This window comes from Candoia aspera, chromosome 6 (genome assembly GCF_035149785.1).
Source record: "Candoia aspera isolate rCanAsp1 chromosome 6, rCanAsp1.hap2, whole genome shotgun sequence".
NCBI lineage: Eukaryota > Metazoa > Chordata > Lepidosauria > Squamata > Boidae > Candoia > Candoia aspera.
Window position 1 is genome coordinate 75,025,355 of NC_086158.1, and position 22,096 is coordinate 75,047,450.

The 22,096-nt window shown below is 41.7% G+C and overlaps 4 protein-coding genes across 4 annotated transcripts in view; 3 read left to right on the forward strand and 1 right to left on the reverse strand.

Moving 5' to 3' along the window:
• The window catches only part of LOC134500243 (putative neutral ceramidase C), a 33,847-nt gene extending 33,122 nt beyond the window's left edge, over positions 1 to 725 (forward strand). The window contains exon 20 of the mRNA XM_063307429.1: positions 81 to 725. Within this exon, the coding sequence (XP_063163499.1) occupies positions 81 to 255 (175 nt within the window). The 3' untranslated portion in view covers positions 256 to 725. The remainder of the gene's footprint in view (positions 1 to 80) is intronic.
• The window catches only part of LOC134500247 (putative lysosomal acid lipase/cholesteryl ester hydrolase), a 265,244-nt gene that overhangs the window by 226,617 nt on the left and 16,531 nt on the right, over positions 1 to 22,096 (forward strand). The window lies entirely within an intron of this gene.
• On the reverse strand, positions 5,288 to 6,766 carry LOC134499503 (interferon-induced protein with tetratricopeptide repeats 5-like; the record flags this gene model as incomplete). Its single annotated transcript, XM_063306167.1, has 1 exon — positions 5,288 to 6,766. A coding segment is annotated over one exon (1,479 nt), but the record flags the coding sequence as incomplete, so codon positions are not given.
• Positions 7,289 to 22,096, forward strand: part of ACTA2 (actin alpha 2, smooth muscle) — a 210,363-nt gene continuing 195,555 nt past the window's right edge. Inside the window, exon 1 of the mRNA XM_063307437.1 lies at positions 7,289 to 7,306. The gene's annotated coding sequence lies outside the window, so the exon portion shown is untranslated. The remainder of the gene's footprint in view (positions 7,307 to 22,096) is intronic.

Sequence of the window (22,096 nt, forward strand, 5' to 3'; positions counted from 1 at the left end):
GTGACTCTGGGCAGCTATCAAAATCACTTATGAAACTTATGAAATCACAATTCACTTATGAAACTTGCTTTTCCCATTAGGTTCGTCTGGAAGAAAGGCAAGAGGAGCCAAAGTACATCTATAATAGAATGGCGCATCCCAAAGACCACTGGATCAGGAATGTACAGAATGCGGTATTTTGGACACAGCAAAGAATTATTTAGTCCAGTCCAGGCATTTAATGGATCATCTTCAACATTTGGAGTTTCTAATTGACAATTTCCTATTGGAAAGCATCAAGCTGCCACTTTCAGCTTAAAGAAAGGATGATTCCAAAGCCCCTCCTTTGTCCATTAAGACTTTGCAAGTTGCTAAAGCAGAGATGGAAGATTTACTACCTGTGGGGGCTGTGTGCAACCTGCGGTTCCCAGTACTATCAAATTTTGGAAACTCATTTTGTTTGCATACCACTAAGAATTTGTTTTCCCATCTTCCTTAGTTTTCCCCCACAAACCCATCAAAACTGAAAGAGGCTCCCAAATTTATGGCCTGTTCTTTCCAAAGTAGTCCCTGCATTGTCACCATGGCCCATGATGCCCTCTAAGCCTTCCCTGAAATGTAAAACCTTTTAAAAACATTCTTCATTCCTTCTCTTGGGAAACCTACACTGAAGATTTGGAAGAGCAAACTACAGTATGATGTGAATCCTTGTGCTACAATTAACACTTTTCTCAAGTCTCAGAATCTCTTCTGGGTAGAGCAGCTGTTAATTTCTGAGATTTAATATGTATATGGAGGAGCTAGACCTAGGACTCCATGTGGGCTGAGACCCATCACAAATAATAGCTCAGCTTACTTGGACTTATCAGCAAGAGAACCAGTAATTAAAGTGAATCAACATTTTGGAAACTGCTTTCTGAACCTTTGGAAAGCTGATTTGTGATGAAAGGTTGTGTTACTTCACCTTGTGTTGAAACTGATGAAGGAACACAATCAGTTTATGTATAAATTGTTTAGCTATGTTCACAGATGAATTCACGAAACACTTTGGTTTCTAAAGGATCAGACAGCAGAATGATCTGTTTTATCAAGTAACAGTTGATAAAAGTTGAAATGAGAAGAACATCAAAGATTCATAATTCAGAAACTGGAAGTGTGTCCATGCAACTGGATATCTTCAGTGAGGCTGGTACTGTTGAGGTGATCCTGAACAAAACACCCTACAGATTGTTTACATACACACATAAACACCCTCATGGGCATACCATCCAATAGTCAGTCAATCCCTCCTTCCCTCCTATTTCTCTTATGCTCTTGAAACTTGTTTAGAAGAGTTTGGATAAGCTGCTGGGTAAAGCATCCTCAAATGGAGGAGGAGGACAAGACCTCTGCCATTTTTGTTTTGATTTCTTAATACATGCAAAGCTGAATTTGTCCTGCCCAGCCTTAGCAACACAGCTGGAGATCCTGATAGCGTAACTTCCAAATTCTCTTGCAGACCAGATTACGTATTCAATAGGAACTAGAGACTTTGAGCAGATTTCCACCAAGCCAATTGTATTTGGTATACATCTGAGAAAGAATGGGAAACACTCCCAGAGATAAAGTGGACTGTAGTCCAAAAATGCACATGCTGTAATAAACTTGATAGTTCTTAACATGTCACAAGATTCTTAGGTGTTTTTGCTGCAACAAAGCAAAAATACAACTGAAATGCGCAGATAGGACATTTGAAGTCACACAGACTGCCTTACTAAACAAGCTACCATATAATGCTATAACTACGTTGTTAATTCACAAGCAAGTACTCCTGTGTATAGGCACAGGTTTAAAATGATTCACAGCGACCTCTTGAGTTACCCTGATACTTCAAAGGACTTGGCTGAAACCAGTTGGAGCCACTGCCTGTTGCGGTAGTGTAGGAATACATCTTGGCACTTTTGACAGCCCCACAGTGTGGTTTCTAAATCAAGCCTTAATAGATTACTTAACTGCTCTGCCCTTTAAAATGAGTTCTCAGTGTCTTGTTAGTAATCCAGGATCCGCTTCTGGCATCCTTCCTTCCATTTCACATGTCAAAAGTAATCAGAGGCAAACATGACACCATTGGGAAGTCCTTGTCCTAACAGTCAGGAACCACGCTGAGACAAGGAATAAGTCTCTAGTGTTTTATTACTGCTACATTAGATAGAAAATCCTAACAAACTGAAGAAGCATGAGAAAACCCATACAGATAAACCCCCAAAGTCAAGGCAGGTCTGTTCTGAGTTTCTTTGAATGAGTGCTCAATTCCTCGCTACTACGCATGCATTTTCCCCCCTGGATAGGGGCCCCCTCCTGCTCACCATCAGTGCTCATGGCAGTCCTGAAGGCAATTGATTAAAGATGTGGTTGCAACTCCTACCTGTCCAGGAGCAGGATTTTTTATGGCAGCCAATGCAGCCGTATCAGGAAAGTGTTTATTGCATTAAGAAAACACTAATGTGTTATTTCCCTCTGTTCAGTACAAAGAAAACTAGGCTATTGCTAGGTGTGAATGCATCCAGCATCAATAATGATGAACGTTCTCTGGTTTCCAGTAAACTTGGTAGATGGGGAAAATCAACTGGAAGGCTTTAATGTTGGATAGCTTTTTAGAAAAAGCAGGAAGGTTCAGTTTAAAATATACATAGATAATGAATGGGTTTCAGATGCTTTGAAAAGTAAACCTCTGACACCCTTCAGCCTTCCAAAGTCCATTTCCAGCTGTACAGCTAATCCAGGTAAAAAGCTTGTTCTTTGCCACTAAAAAGAAGGCAAGCCATACTATAAAAGATGGATCTGCAGAACAATTCCTTGCAAACAATGCTGAGACATGTCGATGGATTTTCAGAGATAGATGGAGCCCATCTAAAACAAGTGTGAAATTAGAGGTCTTACTGTGCTGACATCATTTGAACCATTTTTGTGTCATCCTGTTTCAATGTCTTGTTTTCTTTCTTGGTGAATAGAAGTTATTTCTAAGGATGAGCTCATTCACCTCACACTACTGGGAACCCATCATGTTTTACAAAATCATCATCATCATCATCATCTCCATTTGCTACATTTTAATCTGCTGTGAAGACAAAACATTTCTAGCTGAAAAGTCTTCCCTTGGAGAGAAGAAAAAAAAAACTTCAATTGTGTAGCAGATTTAGCAAAATCTGATTTAGGCAAACATTTCTGTGTAGACAAAGGGAGACATTTAGCACGTGTTTACCAGCCAACAACTCTTTACCTGTTTGATCCAGTTTTCCAGTTACCAAGTAAACTATGTTTTCACAACTTTCTTGCTTGGCCTGAGTGTCTCTGCCCACTGGCCCTGAGGGAGTGGGTCTAATCCTGGCCAGTCCTACACAGCACAACAGCATCGAACTGAGTACCATGGAAAACCCACAAAGCAGGAAAGATGCAGTGTAGTTGCCAGTTGTATCCACAAGCCAATCTGTAGGTAACACAGAAGACTGGTTCACATATTTGGACTAGTTCACACAATTCTGCAAATCAGGGTTTACTGGGTTTATACAATGTGGCATGAACCATGGTGTACAAGTGAGAGTGGCTAGGATGTCTTTCTTTCTGAAACCTAGCAAAGTATATGAACCCAGCCGGCAGCTCTTGAAGACGCAGTTTCATTTCCATTACTCCTGCAACGAAACGCCATCCCAAGGTATTAAGTGACACATCCATCCAAATTCAAAGGCTGTGGTAAGTTAGTGACACATCCATTCGGTGGCCCTGACAGTGTTACGCTTTAAGAAGGCACTGAAGATGGATGTTCCTTTGGGGATTGGGGCCAGGATGTTGATGAGCTTGTCCTGTGAGATGTGGGGGACTCCCCCAAAATGTATGTCATCTTGTTGTGACTTTTGTTTTCTTTCATGGGACTGATTATATTCTACTTTTATTGCTGTCCACCCATTTTTGCAAGTTGGGTGGCCATATAAAGCCCTTAAACGAATGAATGGATCATCTCCCTGCAGCGTCAAAACATTTCACTTCTCCACTTCACCATGTCCAGATTTCTCCCCATTCCAGGGGCAAACTCTCCCTGGAGGTCAGGAGGGAACAGACCTTCTACTGCAGAGGCAAAAGGTTTATCTTAAAGGGGCACTGGCCCTTCCATTTAAAAAATAAGATGGTCCAACAGCTGTTTATTCTCCTGCCCTGTTTTTATTAGTCTCTAATTTTTTAGAAATTGAGGCCAAATTGCTCAGCGGATGCTTTGTGATGATGTGTATGTGAAAAAAATCATCATCCTCCCTGGTGTCCATATGTGTGTGGGCAGAATGGTGGACACAGCATTGTGATGCAGACCCCAGTCCTTTTGAAGATCTGCTTGTCCCAAGGGGCAGAGCTTCCATCACAATGTCTGTCCACCACCTTGCTGCTTTTGTTCTCATCCCATTCCACAGCCTCTATGGACCATTCTTATAGATTTGAAGGGGAAACAGTCTTGTGAGAACTACAAATCCCAGCATCCCTCACCATGTGGGCTGTGCACAACCAGGAACGCTCTTCCTGAGAATTGGTGACCAGTACCTGAAAGTCTGCTGATTCTCCCCTGTGTCTACTTGCTCTCCTATACAACACAAGCAGGAATTAAGCCAGTCTGCTGAATTGGCATTATTCAAATGTGATTGAATAATTATTCTGATTGCCTTGGCAGAGTTTCAGCGCCTTGGCACAAACGTTAGCTTAATTTCTTTAAAAAAAAAACACATACACACAAGAAGGCCTGGACAGAGCATTGAAAAGATTTATGAAGGCTGTCAGGAAGACATACGAAGCACTTCTACTGTAATCAAAAGCATAGATGGGTCTTCTTTCAGACTTGTGTTGCTTCAAAATGCTGTGTGTGTGTGTGTGTGTCTGTAGCAAAGCAGTGGCACACATAGACACAGGTGGAGACAGCCAGGAGCAGCTTGGAAGCAGCTTTGCAAGCCAGGAAAAGATTCCAGAAGGGCTGCTACAAACAGGTTCCCTCTTGTTCCAAATCACCTCTTTTGAAGGCCTTCCATCGCTCCAGAAAACTACCTTGGCAAGAAAGGACAGAAAAGAACCAATATATGGTAGAAACAAGCATTAAAACTGTTAATAATATTTCAGATTCACCAAACTCCTTGAAATATTGATCACAGAAGAGCAAAAATAGAACAACAATCCCTCTAAGTGCAGCATTTTTGAAAGTTGAGAGATTCAAATGGAATAAGCAGACTGGGAGTATCTGTTGATACATTTTAAAATCAGCGTCAATGGAAAAATAGCCTCATCTGGGAATGCTGTTTTACAAAGAAAACTTCAAGTTCATGATAGCACTGAAATACTCTTCATTTCCAGGATCAATCTTCAAGGCTCCTTCATAGGCTTCCAACGCTTGTTGCTTTTCCCCGTTGAGTTGATGAATAAATCCAAGGTTGCCCAAACTCTCAGCATCTCTTTCACCGTTCTTGATTTTCTTTTCCACTAAATTCTTCAATCTATATTTGCATTTATCTCTCGGAAAAGACTCCATTTCAATCTTCAGCCCTGCAAGGTAGTGTTTGATAGCTTCCGATGGTGATTTTCTGTGAAATTCTTGAAAACGCCCATAATTTAAATGGAACTCTTGCTTCTCTGTTGAAGTTAGACTGCTCGTGGCAGATACTTTCTGAAAGGTTTCATCTGCTTTCCGTAGCTGTCCTTGTTCTGCATACATTTGAGCAAGGTCAATATAAGCATAGACAAACTTGCTTTTACGCTCCACCACTTTACTAAAATGAGAAATGCAAAGCGTATTCAGTTCATTCATCTTTAGAATGGATTGGAATTTGCCTTTTGACACTTCTTTTTTCAATGCAAAGTACTGTGTCCTATAGCAAATCCCAACCTGATGGTGCAAGAATCCAGAGTTGGGGGTCAAGCTTAATGCTTTCTTCAAATGTTGCAGCGATGCCTCTACATCACCTTTCTTCCTGTAAAATTTGGCAGCGTATCTTAACACATAAGGAACATCAGGATATTTTCTAAGCGCTTCCTCAATGTACTTTTCTCCTTCCTTCACTTTGTTTGTTTCTTGCAGCTTTAATGCAAGGAGAGGAACAACAAATACGTCATCAGGATTCAGTTTTACTGCAAGCCGCAGAGGTCCCAGTGATGACCCTTTCCCTGAACACTTTTTTGCGTAATAATCTTCCAGGCGGTATACTGTGATTGCATAGCCCAAGTTAAATTCTGGGTTTTCAGGTTCTTTTTGCCGTGCCTTTTCAAAGCTCTCCTTGGCCTTTTCGTAGTACCTTCCTCCAAATTTTAGGAATGCCCAACCCTTTTCACAGTCGATCTGGGGGAGCTCCATCTTATATGGAGACTCGCTTCCATGATGCTTGCAAATGCTTTTGACCTTCTTCACATAGGCTTGGGATTCAGTAAGATCGCCCAGGTGGTAGTACACCCAGGCATAGTTGCCCCACGTAACCAGGCTCTCCTTTTCATCTTCCCCTGGGTACGCTACGGGCACAGCCTCTTCAGCTTTCCGTAAGTTCTCCAGTGCTTCATCCTTCTGGTCATTCAGGAATTTCACATAGGCCAGCAGGTTGTAATTTCGGACTTTGGATTTGTTGCTTAAGAACCAGATCTGCTCAACAATCCTTTCCTCCAATTCATCGGGATCGATATCCTCCTTTTGCAACATCCATGTAAAATGGCATTCCAGTTGTTGGAGAATCTCCTTTAAACCCTCCCGGGAGAGGAAGCTGCAGAACAAAAGGAAACAAAATGAGAGACATTTACAATTGACAAAGAAAGAAATTCATTTCAAGAGTACATTTTTGTACTAAACCTTTCCATTTAATGTATAGAAGTTAATTAGTAATAATTAGGCTAGTAATATGTATCTAGATTATATTCCTTTGTTATATTTTGCCAAGGACTACCTGCACATGAAGCCTTGTGCCTGCCCAATGTGTATTAAAACGTGTATGACTGTGGTACGACCAGTGTTCAGGAATCCACTGCAAAATAGGGATGACATTAGACCAGTGTTTCTTGAAGTGTGGTCCCAGGACTCCTGAGGGTCCCACAAGACCTTTTCAGGGGTCTGCAGAATCAAAATTATTTGTGATATATTGAAGATATTTGCAAAAATTTTAAACAATGTCACTCTTCTCACTTTTAAAAAATTTGTTAAAAGAATATAGATGTGATGGTATGTGGGAAAGTCCTCAGGAGATTGGGCCCAAGAGATGCTGCCAAGGGAACGGACAGAGAAGAGACAGCATAGCCCGCAGCTGGATAGTGGGTGGGGCAAGAGGCTGAGAAGGGACCCTCCCTAGTTTCGCAGGTTGTAAAGGAGATGGGGCGGGAGGATTGTACTTTCAGACCTGCAAGATTCTGTCAATGTAGCTGTACAATAAAGTACAATTAGCTGATCTGGTTGTGATTCCTATCTGGTTTACCCTGAGAGTTTTTTCATGAAAATATTTTATTTATGTTAATATCTAATGGGTTTAATATTGTTACTTTTACATGATTCTATAAATAAATATTCTACAAATATGTCAGGGCCAGTGGGCAGAGACACTCAGGCCAAGCAAGAAAGTTGGACAAATGGAACCATAGTTTATTTGGTAACTGGAGACCTGGATCAAAGAGGTGAAGAATTGTTGGCTGGTGAGGTAAACAGTCACAGCAAAAGATGACACATGTGCTAAATCTTCCCCTTTGCCTAAAGCAGATTTTGCTAAGTCTGCTACATGGTTGATCTTTTTTTTTCCTGCAATAGAGGGAGGGAGGAATTACAGACTTTTCATCCAGAAATGTTCTGTCTTCCTAGCAAATTAAATTAAAAGGCCTATCTATCTATCTATCTATCTATCTATCTATCTATCTATCTATCTATCTATCTATCTATCTAATTTATCCCCGCCCATCTCCTCCCATCGGAGGACTCTGGGCGGTTTACAACAATCGATTAAAACCATCACCATAAATACAAAGAGTAAAATACAGTAAAAATAATATAAATAGAGGTAAAAATAAATATTAAATGAAGGCAATGATAATGATGATGTAAAATGTGATGGGGTCCCAGTACTGTAGTGTGAGGTGAATGAATTAATCCTCAGAAATAAGGTCTGTTCAGAGGGGAGGGGGAGGACACAGAAATGGTTCAAATGATGTTGGCACAGTAAGCCCTTTGATGTCATACATTTTTTAGATAGGCTCCCTCTCTCTCTGAAAATCCATCCATATGTCTCAGCATTGTTTTCAAGAAACTTTCTGGAGATCCATGTTTGATAGTGTGGCTTGCCCTCTTTTTAGTGACAAGGTACAAGCTTTTTACCTGGATTTGGATATGCAGATGGAAATGGGACTTTGGAAGGCTGCAGAGCCTCAGAGGTTTCATTTTCAAGGTATATGAAAACCATTCATAGTAGCATGAGAACATTGGAATGGAGGGTAATTCAAAAAATTGGTATCCCATTGGTGAAGTTAACCCTGATAAATATAACCCAGACAAAGAAAAGCTCCTTTGGGGTCCTTCATAATTTTAAATGTGGGAAGGGGTCCTGAGAGCAAAAAGTTTAAGAAGCACTACACTACACTACACTACACTACACTACACTACACTATTATTCTAGCCTTTCCTAAACTGGTGCCCTCTGATTGGCTGGCTTTCAACTTCCTGTGCTGGCTGGGAATTCTGGGAAATGAAGTTCAGCACATACAGTATAGAGGCCATCTGGTTGGAAAGGCTCAACCAGATGGCCTCCATGATGTATGTGTGGAGGCTATCTGGTTGACTAAACAGAGATAGTCTTGGAAAATAATTTATAAAAAACATCCCAGCCTTCTTGTGTTCAGACTGAAACATTAAAAGTTTAAGTCAGTTGAATATCATGCAGGCTTTTCCTAAAATACATCTGCTGCCTGATGCTTTTACAAACTTTTAAAAATTATCCCCACAGAATGCAATGGAGACTAGTTACTCTAACCACTCAGCCACCAAACTACTTTAGTTACTCAGCCACCAAAGTGAAGAATGCTCTTCATAGGGCATTAGCTTTGTTTCAGCTAGAGTCAACCTACGTGGCGCTCCCATTATACTGAATATTTTCTTTAGGGTTTTTTTTTAGTTTAAGGTTTATTTATTATTAGAGATTCAGTTTGGTATAGTGGGTAAAGGCACCAGGCTAGAAACCAGGAGACCCGGAGGTTTGGTCCCATCTTAGGCACAAAGCCAGCTGGGTGCCCTTGGGTCAATCATTCTCTCTCAGCCCTGGGAAGCAGGCAGTGGCAAACCACTTCCAAAATCTTACCAAGAAATATTCAGGGACTGATCCCGGCAGTCGCCAGGAGTCAAAGCTGACTTGAAAAGACTCTACATGTAAGCACTCCAGCTTATATGGGAATCTTCTTTCACACTATCCTTACAATAACCATCCTGTGAGGTTGGTTGGGCTTAGAGGGAATGACTGGCCCCAGCAGAAGGGGGACTTGAACCTGGATCTTATTTTTATGTGTTTGTTTTGTATGGCCACCCATCTCACCTAAGTGATTCTGAGCAGCTAACAACGAACCAATAAAACAAGTTAAACCCTAATATACAAATGTATAAAACCATAAATGGTGTTATTTATTTATTTGTTTATTTATATTTCAAATTTTGCCATTGCTCATCTCCCTCAAAAGAGGGACTCCAAGGTCTTCCCTACTTTAGGCCACTGCTTTAAGCCCTCTACCTCCCACTGGCTCAAGAATATTTTTGGCAAAAGACATCTCTTAAACCATCTTTAAGTAGAGAATATTTTCCAATTCTCAAGGAATGAGGATGAAAACAACATGATATTTAATTAACAGTTGATGCAGTTCATGTGATTTCTGTCCTAACCTGTATTTAATCATTTGTTCCCTCAGTCACAGTAAAATTAGTGTTATGCTTTCAGGGCACTTAAGGTTTTAAGATGCCCCTAAGGAAGCTCAAATGGAAGACTTCCATTTTATGGTGCATGAAAAATCAATAGCAGGATTAAGTTGAACCAGTGGGATCAGAGATGGCTGCCTGTAAGTGAAGCTATAAAACATTTCTTTCCTCTTTTCTCCCTGCATATAAACCTGCAGAGTTGTCTACAAAAACTGAATCTTACACTTATTTTGTCACTCCCCATCCCCTTGCTGACATCCATGTAAATCTGCTTCCTTTCTTTCTGCATTAAAGATTTTAGCTAGTTAGTCCTTCCACTCTGGCAGTACTGATTTGCAATATTCAGGGCACAAAAATGCCCTGGCAAGCCTTTTTTCCTGCCACATCCCATGATGTCACCTTCACGTCATCCCCAACCCATGAGGGAGATAGACTTAGCTGTCTTCTCACTCTGACTCTCTCCAGGGGCAGCTTTAAAGTATGCAAAATCTGTTCAACTTTGTCACCCATCACCTTGGAAGGATACATGAAATTACAGGGATGGGTCTCTGTAATGGGAAGAAGAATGACCTTGAGGGACAGGAGGCAGATCCACTCCAGACCTGGAGCAGAACTGTACCCTGAGAAAGTGTCTCAGACAAGACCCTCCCTAGAAGATAAAGGGAGGGAGGGGGAAAGTGCATTCAGACTTGCAAGATTCTGTTACTATTACTTTATAATAAAGGAGACATTAGCCTGCGTAACTTAGGTTTCTCTACCTTGAAGGGCTGACAAAAAAAGGCAAGACAAGAATTGGCAAGGGGTCAGCAACTTCCACACCAGTTTTCTGCCAACTCAAGGTGGGGAGGCAGGAGCAGGGGTGCCCACAGGGTGTGGACAATAAAGTTGAGATCGGGGCCACGATAGTATGATTGAAGCTTCACCCATTTTTGTTGCACATAAAGAAAGGGGTAGACCTTTGACTGCACCTCAACATTTTTGACCATATTTTGCCTGCACCCCTGGCAATGTGGAAAGGTCCTAAGTGGGCAAGGAAGGAAGAAAATAGCATTTTTTGAACCTCCCCAAGTTTTGAGAACTGCCTCCCCTGTTTGCAATCCTGTCATCAGATTTATAAATGTCTTTTGGCTTAATGTTTGCCAGCTTCTTTTGTTTTTCTCTCTAAAGATTGCAGTTCATTTCTCCCTCCCTCTGGTTTTTATCATTAAAGTTTAAGTAGTTTAAGGAGCTGAAAAGTGACTACACAACACACTGAACAAACGATCCCAGTATGTTGTGTGGACCTCGCCTGCTTCTTTTAGTTTGTTTCAGTGTCTCATCTAAATGTAAAAAACTGTTTATTAATAAATCATGATTCTGTTAAATATGGGTAAGGATGTCATGCAAATACAAATTTTCTTTCCCCCCAAAGTAAAAATAGCTGTGCTAGCCCTAAGTAATAGAGCACTATCTTTTTTATTTAATCTATTTGGAGATCTAGTTTAAAAAAACATTTCCCCAATAACTTCAAATATCCCCTCCCTGTGCTCACAAAAGCGATTATTTGTATTAGAAAGAACGGAGTTAATTGTGCATGCAAAGTATCTCGTATTTGACTGCAGACTTGATGATACAGATTTAATCTGACATGCAATTGATTTATACTCTGGATAACTGTTTAAGTTCTCTACAGTATTAACAGATTTAGAGAACAGAATGTGTCCTTCTTTCAAGGAAACACCTAACCCAGTAAAAAGAAGCTGAAGCTTTGCATGCTGAAAAGGACCTTTTCTAATGCTAAACGTTTTATAAGTAATATAATCAAGAAGGTTATACTATCCTGTTACTTACCTCATATTGCCTGATTAGCAGCTTTTAAGAAAGCTGGCTTTCTCTCAAAACCGTGGATTTTCCTTCCCGATGATCTGCCCTGAAATGCTGCATTCATTTCGTAGCTACCCACTTTTATCTTGGCACAAATGGAAAGGAACTCCAAAGAAAAGGAAACTTAACGCTCGTAGAAAACGAAAGTTAAAGTCGGTACAGTATATTAGCCCACTTAGATGCAGGATCAGCTTCCATTTCTCTTCGATTGGTTACATTTCTTCCGGCTTTGCTGTGTTGCTTCAGTGAGGCGCATTATAGAAGAATATACGGAAGAATGAATTCTGTATTTGGTTTGTTGTTAAACAGAAATGCTAACTTGATGAGTGGGTTCTCTTGCTTTTGAAAGATATGACGTGCTTTTCTGTGTTTATTGTGTTTCAACACAAACTGTTGAAAGCTTCATTTATACCGGCTTTGTACTGTTTAGTCCTTGGTGCTCTCTGAGCCTTGGTGGTTTCAAGGCTCAGAGAGCACCAAGGACTCCACAGTTCACCCCTGAGCTACAGATATTCGCTTCGATTTGTACTGTTTTCCAGCTGAAAACAGTGAATTAATTACACACCTGGCTAAGCCCAAACCAAAATGTGTATGATCCCAGCTTTGTGGCTCGTAACCATAGCTTATGCATTGGTGTGTTGTATGAACCCCTGTTTGTAGTTTAAAATGCTATGGTTATGCTACAAATCTGTGTGCTGTGGGAACTCAAGGCAATCTGTGGTGAAACACACATTAAAACATAATCATAGGGTGCTCAACATGGGGCTCCCTTGCTTCCCATCTGTTGTATGCATTTTTAAAAGATTCTTTAAAAAAAATGAACATTTGGCATTCCACAAAGTTTTGAGCGTCAGCCTCCAGCATTAGTATTTTTAGTTCCATAGATTTCTGAGTGGGAAAAATAATGTTGGAGGAAGTATTCCCACATGTCCTGAAAAAGGTCCATAGTAAATCAGAGGGGGTAGTTTACTTATAACAGGTAAAAATAAAAAAAGTATCACAGACTAGTTTGCTTAATGCTTTTGTTTAATAATAGCAAAGCTGTTACGCTGTACATTTTATCAGCAAGCTTTACAATTTTATAATTTTATAAATATTATTTTGATCGTGACTATAAATGCATCATGATCTATATTGATTTTACTGTAACTTTGTGTAATTTTAACTGCTATTTCATTTTTAAATTTTTTTATTGTGGTTGGATTGTACCCTGGTGGGTATCATGTTAGTAATGAAGTTTTTGGTTTGTATTGAATGGATGGCATACTGTATATATCTTGTCTAGTGGGGGGGTATGTCATTGTGCAGTATGGTCTGTGGGCTGAAAATGGCAATGTATTGGATGAGGAGCCCGTTTTGTAAATATAAGCTGGTGCTACTGGGCCAGTATGAAAAACAGATTATGAACAGCCTGTTACAGAAGGATGGGAGAAAGAAGCTTAGGATTTAAACCTCTTTGCAGAAGCTGTTCTTCTTTTTCACTAAGGTTGTTTGTATCTGCAAAAGAGTATTTTGTCCATAAGGCAACTGTGAGGGGGAAGGAGGTGTCAAAAAAGTCAAGATGGTGGCTGGGAGTGCATGATTGAAGCCCCATCACTTTTTTACATGTGTCACACATGGAACACATGTTAAAAAGGGGCAGGGCTTAAATGATGTCATGGCTGCCATCTTGACTTTTTGAAACTCCCCCAATTATCTACTCAAGTCAAATTCTTGTTTTCCTTTGAGAGTATTGAGTTCTGGAGAAGGAATTTTTTCTGGGGGCTGAGGGCAATTTCTGCCAAAAAAAAGCATCATGAGTTTTACATCAGAGTTTCCAGCCTTTTATTTTGCATTTAAGTTCCTAAATAAGTTTCTCTTATTTCAGTCTTACTAGTTTGCCTTCTGGCAAATAAGAATTGTGTGACTTATGATATCCAATGGGGCAAACAGTTTATGACTTCTGTTCCCCTTTTATCTGATTTCACATACTCAGTGTCAATTTTGAAAAGCAGTCATAATGATTTTAAATGGAATTCATACTGAATGGTATAGATAGTAACTCTTTATTACATTCAGTGACAAGGAAAAAAAACAGTAAATAAAATTATTGTTGTTTATTCGTTTAGTCGCTTCCGACTCTTTGTGACTTCATGGACCAGCCCACGCCAGAGCTTCCTGTCGGTCATCAACACCCCCAGTTCCCCCAGGGACAAGTCCGTCACCTCTAGAATATCATCCATCCATCTTGCCTTTGGTCGGCCCCTCTTCCTTTTGCCTTCCACTCTCCCTAGCATCAGCATCTTCTCCAGGGTGTCCTGTCTTCTCATTATGTGGCCAAAGTATTTCAGTTTTGCCTTTAATATCATTCCCTCAAGTGAGCAGTCTGGCTTTATTTCCTGGAGGATGGACTGGTTTGATCTTCTTGCAGTCCAAGGCACTCTCAGAATTTTCCTCCAACACCACAGTTCAAAAGCATTGATCTTCCTTCTCTCAGCCTTCCTTATGGTCCAGCTCTCGCAGCCATATGTTACTACGGGGAACACCATTGCTTTAACTATACGGGCCTTTGTTGTCAGTAGTAAATAAAATAGTAAAACAATAATAGCAAAACCCAGCAATAAAGCACAAAACAGATCAACAGCAAACAATTGAATGAAGGTGAACAAATTAACCAATGATAGGCAAGAAAGCAAAATACAGAAAAATTGAAGGAGATTTTGTCATTCTGATTGGACAATAAATAGTGCAGATAAAATAGGTTTGAGTGGCCTTGACTAAAAGAATTATACAGTGTGCACGGGTACCCTTATAAAAAAGTACAATATATATAGAAAATGACCTATAGATTCAGTGCCTCTCAGTCTGCATGGGCAAAGCCATGTGACATAAAGCATTTTTTTTTACTTTTCCTTTCCAATTCAGTCATGAATAACATATTGAAATGAACGAGTGTAAGGTTCTTCTGAATTTTGGCATCACCAGTTGATTGAAGTATACCTTGCTACTGTAGAATTGGCTTCCTGAAAAGACATATCTTGGGAGATAGAAATTCATGATTTGTCTCAGTGTTCAGTATAACCTGATCAAAACCATTAGCCTATGTTGTGGAAAGTTTATATTTTGGAATCTTTTTTATTTTGTTACACTTTATTCTTAATAAGAGGTTTACAACTGCCTGTCTTGACTTATAGCATTAGAAGGCTGCAGTTCTCTCTTCTCTTAATTTGTTTGATTGCCCCTGGACCGGAGGAAAATTCATAATGAGCGCGACTAAATCAGGACTCCAGGAATGATGCACACTTAATACCCTGGGATCCTGGGAGCTGTCTCATGGGATACTGCAAAGCCAGTTCTTGTGCCAGTTTTGCTTGAGACCCAGTAATTATGCCTGGCCTTGCAGGGACAGTTTTTCCAGGTTCCTAGTAACTTGCACTGTCAGCGGAGGCTTCAGCCATAGCAGCAAGAGGCTTAGAGGAGTTGCAAGGTGGGGGTCCCCAGGAGTCTAAAGTGTCCTCTTAAAGGAATTCCACTTTCTTACTTGTCCTTTTGGGAGCTGCAGATAAAAGGAACATGTCTATAGTGTATCCTACGCTCCCCTATTTTGCTCAATTCTTCATTAGAGTCCTTTAGCCTGGCTACTACAGAATCCTACTGGTGCCTCCCAGCTTCTGTTTCCCAAGCCTTGAATGCCAGCTACTGGGCAAAACTACCCTCCTTTTCCTTTTCACTCATGTGTAGGGCTCACAAATGAACTACTTTTCCCATGCCCCACTTCTTGGAATTTACAACCCTGGATGTCAGGGGTGCCAAGAGACCTTACTCCATTCATTAGATATCTGCAAAGAGACAACCCATAGCATGTGCACATGCAGTCAACAGGAATTGCTTTCTCTGGAGTGCCCTGTTTGGTTCTCATTTTAAAATCCTGGCATGCACATCCAGGAAGAAAGTTGGGAAAACAGAGATGACCAGGGGGTACCCTTGCATTCTAAGTGACCTCAAAAAATGAGAATTTTGGGGTTACATAAGGATAACTGTACCCCAAAGTTCAAACAGAAAGACTCATAGGCACAGGCACAAACATCTCCCCACTTCTCTTAGCTCTACAGTATTTTACCTTTTTCCTGAGTCAAACTCAATCAGGGGGATATTCGTGAGTTCTAACCTAACCTAAACCTTGGAATTTTTCTGGTCTGCTTCCTTGCTTGACAAAAATTCAACTAAACTAGAATTGTCTGATTTCTTGTCAGCAATTAGTACATTTAAGGCAGCTTTGAATGTTAGGAATCTGGTACCCAATTTTTTCCGACGGGGTGACCACATAATTGCTGAAGGGCATAGCTCAGCATTAGAAATAGGAAACAGGACTCCGGTCTAAAAACAGTTTTTCAAATCCTCTCCAGTATGATATGCCTGAAAAGTTGTGACTGCCTAGGCAACTGGCAATGGATAGCTTCTACAGAAACAGAATTAGTGTAACCAAGAGCTAGTGATATTTTGGAAATAGATGCTTAACAGTTAATCTGCAATATTACACAGGGAAGCAAATGCAGTTTCAAGTTCATCTACTCTGCCAGAAAGAACTTCCATGAGATCACTCTGTGAAGAAGAACTGAAGCAAGGTCACTCTTGGTAGGAGATTCCAATTTACCTGTGAACCGTTGGGTAGTTTGTAGTAACCTTCCTAGCTGATTTCCGAGGGGAGGTCTTTTGAGGGTTCCTTAATGGCCTGGAGTGACAAGACACATTTAATTTAGGGTTTGCAAGTGGAAGTGGTTGTAGATAGGGCGTGTAAAATATTCCCTGATGAAAAGTTTTCAAGCCCCTCAGGAAATCTTGCATGTATAACATATTTAAGGCTGCACTGTAAAAACTTTGCCTTCAGAGTTTTGAATGCTAATTAATTATATTCACTACTCATATGGGCAGGAGACACAGTTCCCCTGACAACATCATGGAGAAAATCTATCTATGTGGTTGCTTGTTGTTTATTTGTTTAGTCGCTTCCAACTCTTCGTGACTTTGTGGACCAGCCCACGCCAGAGCTTCCTGTTGGTCGTCAACACCCCCAGCTCCCCCAGGGACGAGTCCGTCACCTCTAGAATATCATCCATCCATCTTGCCCTTGGTCGGCCCCTCTTCCTTTTACCCTCCACTCTCCCCAGCATCAGCATCTTCTCCAGGGTGTCCTGTCTTCTCATTATGTGGCCAAAGTATTTCAGTTTTGCCTTTCATATCATTCTCTCAAGTGAGCAGTCTGGCTTTATTTCCTGGAGGATGGACTGGTTTGATCTTCTTGCAGTCCAAGGCACTCTCAGAATTTTCCTCCAACACCACAGTTCAAAAGCATCGATCTTCCTTCTCTCAGCCTTCCATATGGTCCAGCTCTTGCAGCCATATGTTACTACAGGGAACACCAATGCTTTAACTATGCGGGCCTTTGTTGTCAGTGTGATGTCTCTGCTCTTAACTATTTTATTGAGATTTGTCATTGCTCTTCTCCCAAGGATTAAGCGTCTTCTGATTTCCTGACTGCAGTCAGCATCTGCAGTAATCTTTGCACCTAGGAATACAAAGTCTTTCACTGCTTCTACATTTTCTCCCTCTATTTGCCAGTTATCAATCCTTCAAGCTGGTTGCCATAATCTTGGTTTTTTTGAGGTTTAGCTGCAAGCCAGCTTTTGCACTTTCTTCTTTCACCTTCATCATAAGGCTCCTCAGTTCCTCTTCACTTTCAGCCATCAAAGTGGTATCATCTGCATATCTGAGATTGTTAATGTTTCTTCCAGAGATTTTAACTCCAGCCTTGGATTCCTCAAGCCCAGCTTGTCGCATGATGTGTTCTGCATACAAGTTGAATAGGTAGGGTGAGAGTATACAGCCCTGCCGTACTCCTTTCCCAATCTTAAACCAGTCCATTGTTCCGTGGTCTGTTCTTACTGTTGCTACTTGGTCGTTATACAGATTCTTCAGGAGGCATACAAGATGACTTGGTATCCCCATACCGCTAAGAACTTGCCACAATTTGTTATGGTCCACACAGTCAAAGGCTTTAGAATAATCAATAAAACAGAAATAGATGTTTTTCTGAAACTCCCTGGCTTTTTCCATTATCCAGCGGATATTGGCAATTTGGTCCCTAGTTCCTCTGCCTTTTCTAAACCCAGCTTGTACATCTGGCAATTCTCGCTCCATGAACTGCTGAAGTCTACCTTGCAGGATCTTGAGCATTACCTTACTGACATGTGAAATAAGTGCCACTGTTCGATAGTTTGAACATTCTTTAGTGTTTCCCTTTTTTGGTATGGGGATATAAATTGATTTTTTCCAATCTGATGGCCATTCTTGTGTTTTCCAAATGTGCTGGCATATAGCATGCATTACCTTGACAGCATCATCTTGCAAGATTTTGAACTGGGATCAGCTGGGATGCCGTCGTCTCCTGTTGCATTGTTATTAGCAATGCTTCTTAAGGCCCACTCAACCTCACTCTTCAGGATGTCTGGCTCTAGCTCACTGACCACACCGTCAAAGCTATCCCCGATATTGTTATCCTTCCTATACAGGTCTTCTGTATATCCTTGCCACCTTTTCTTGATCTCTTCTTCTTCTGTCTGGTCCTTGCCATCTTTGTTTTTGATCATACCCATTTTGGCCTGGAATTTACCTCCAATGTTTCTAATTTTCTGGAAGAGGTCTCTTGTCCTTCCTATTCTATTGTCTTCTTCCACTTCCGCGCATTGCTTGTTTAAAAATAATTCCTTATCTCTTCTGGCTAACCTCTGGAATTTTGCATTTAATTGGGCATATCTCCCCCTATCACTGTTGCCTTTTGCTTTCCTGCTTTCTTGGGCTACTTCTAGTGTCTCAGCAGACAGCCATTTTGCCTTCTTGGTTTTCTCTTTCTTTGGGATGTATTTTGTTGCCGCCTCTTGAACAATGCTGCCAGCTTCTGTCCAGAGTTCTTCCGGGACCCTATCTACTAAGTCTAGTCCCTTAAATCTATTCTTCACCTCCACTGCATATTCCTTAGGAATATTAGTGAGCTCATATCTAGCTGATCTGTGGGTCTTCCCTAATCTCTTTAGTCTGATCCTAAATTGTGCAAGAAGAAGTTCGTGATCGGAACTACAGTCAGCTCCAGGCCTTGTTTTTACCGACTGTACAGATGTCCGCCACCTTTGGCTGCAAAGGATGTAATCAATCTGATTTCGGTGTTGTCCATCTGGTGAAGTCCATGTATAAAGCCGTCTCTTAGGTTGTTGGAAGAGAGTGTTTGTTATGCAGAGTGAATTGTCTTGGCAAAATTCTATCAGCCTATGTCCTGCTTCATTTTGTTCTCCCAGGCCATACTTACCTGTAATTCGAGGTGTCATTTGACTGCCCACCTTAGCATTCCAGTCTCCTGTGATGAAAATAACATCCCTTTTAGGCGTGTTGTCCAGTAGGTGCTGCAGATCCTCATAGAACCGATCTACTTCAGCTTCTTCAGCATTTGTGGTTGGGGCGTATATTTGGATCACTGTGATGTTAGATGGCTTGCCCTGAATTCGAATTGAGATCATTCTGTCGTTTTTTTGGGTTGTATCCAAGCACTGCTTTAGCCACTTTACTATTAATTATGAAGGCTACTCCATTTCTTCTGTGGTCCTCTTGTCCACAGTAGTAGATCTGGTGGTCATTTGATGTGAAGTGGCCCATTCCAGTCCATTTCAGTTCACTGACGCCCAGAATGTCTATCTTTAATCTTGACATCTCACCAATAACCACATCCAATTTGCCCTGGCTCATAGATCTTACATTCCAGGTTCCAATGGTGTGTTGATCCTTAGAACTTTGGATTCGCCGTTCACCACCAGCACCGTCGGCCGCTAACCGTCCTTTCAGCTTTGAGCTAGCTGCGTCATCACATCTGGGGCTAGTTGAGCTCATCCTCTGTTCTTCCCCAGTAGCATTTTGACCATCTTCCGACCTGGGGGTCTCATCTTCCGATGGTATACCGACATATCTGTGGTTGTACTGATCCATTTAGTTTTCACGGCAAGAATACTGGGGTGGGTTGCCATTACCTTCCCCAGGGATGTGGTTGCTAGGAGTTGAAAATGACTTGATGGCACATAATCAATCAGTAATGAGATGATCATTTTTCTTTTTGCAAAGAAGCAAAAAGACCTGAAGTGTAGCTCAGAGAAGAGCAAGGCAGCCACAACAAGCAAGACAAACTTTTATTTCTACCAGAAGGTGACAATGAAATACCGGTCAACATTCAAACGCTTTTGTTCCTTGGCTCAACATACCCTGTTGCTTTTGATCTGTATTCTCAACAAGAAACTCCCTGTCCAGACTTGATTGGAATGTACTTGTTATATAGCAGAACCACACTGAGGATAAACATGCTATTAAACAATTTAAATATTTTTTAAAAGCCAGATGTTCTAGTCAATTTATTAGATATTTGGACAACAGGGACACACAACTCAAATGTCCCCATATTGCTGAGCTGTTAAGTTCAGTCCTGGGTTTAATAGTGTGTATAGAGTTGTAGGCTAAAACAAAAATGATTTTGATCTTCGGTATGCAAAGATCTGTCTTTAAGGCATGACAAGAACAGACCTGTTTTTGCAACTAATAGATCTCCAGAAAACTAGTTGTTAGGATGCAGATGACTGCACCCACCTATACAGTCGACTGATCCGGGAAAGCTAGTATGGTGTCGGATGGCACCTCATTGTTGTGCATTGAGTCAGTGTTGACTCCTGGCCGCTGCCTGCGGTTTTCTTGGCAGGATTTCGAAAGTGGTTGCCCTGGCCTCCTTGCGAGGGCTGAGAGAGAGTGGCTGGCCCAAAGGCATCCAGCTGGCTTCGTGCCCAAGGCGGGACCAGAACTCTCCGTCTCCCAGTTCCTAGCCTGGCGCCTTAACCACCACGCCAAACTGACCCTTGGATAGCAGGTAGCGCAACAATTTGTTCGGGCAGGGCAACTCTCCAGATTGCAGCGCTTTGTGCGAACCAGCCAGCCCCTCCCTGCCTCCCTCAATTTTATTAAAAGTTTTAAAAAGAACATAAAAACTGACAAAAACTAATATAAAGGAAAGAGAAGAAAGGAAAGCTGGAGAGCAGCCGAGGCTGCGGCCCTCGTTCCGTCTCTTCGCAGAAGCCTCGCTCAGGTCAATGGGACTCGCCTCCCGGAAGACCTTTTGCTTCCCTTGTAGGAACCGCCGGGCGAACAGCGTCAGCGCTGCGCAAAGTGCAAGAGAGGCAGCGATGCGCGAAGAGGCGGCAGGCGAACGACCCTTGACCGCTTGCAGCCGCCGGTCCCGTCGCTAACAGCTCCATCCCCGCCCTCTCTGTTAGGTGGGAGGAGGAAACAAAAAAAGGGAAGAGGCATGCTTTCTCCGGGAACGCTGATTGGCCAATATGCATAGCCTGAGGGGCTCCGGTTGGCTGCGCTTCGGTGACGGGAGAAGCCTAAAGCAGCAAGAGTCGGCGCGGTCTTGGTTTATCTTGTTCTGCTGGTGCCGCTTTCCGGTGAGTCTCTCGCTCGCGCCTTGCCCGGGTCGGGAAGGGTGGAGGGATACTGCAGGGCCCCTTGCTTAAGGAAGGACTCGGAGTGGTCCCTGGGGTGACTCTTCCATCAGGCTGGGGATTCTGGGAGTTGTAGTGGAACATACTGGGGGGGGGGGCATCGGGAAGAGGGTTTGTCAAGGCTGCAGGTCTCCACGGCTTGACTTGAGGGTAAGCCATAATGAAACCAGGATGGCATATTTCCGGGATCCGACTTTAATTCCGGATCCTTCCCAGGAAAGTGGGATGTGGGAAGGATGGTTCGAAAAAGTGCATTTTCGATCGTCTGGTTATAGGCTGATGGCTCTTAAAATGCCATTAACTGCCTCCTTTGGGGAGGGTAAAATGCTAGCCTAACTGAAGTCAAGCGAGTCCACTTTCTACTCTCCAGGAGTATTACAACCTAGACGGATTTTTGTGCTTTAAAGGCTAATAAACTTAATGTCGCATGAGTTTCGTGGGCTAGGATCCACGTCATTAGATGTATATCCGTTGGGGTTTAGAAAATTGCCAAAGACAGAATGTCAGCAGATAATATTGTAATTAATAATACACAGAGATTCTTCTTCCTTTTTGGCCAAATTGTGCTCTTTTTCTGCATTTAATAAACTAAATAAAAATCATGGCAGCATGATAATCTGAATAGCCTGACACAGCAATTGAAGAGCAGTATTGACTGCCCCACCTGACATCTTTATTTTTAAGACTGCCTCTAGATCAGTGTTTCTCAACCTTTGTGGGATGCAGGGATATTCTTGTCAATAAAGATCATGTAGGAGGCTGCATT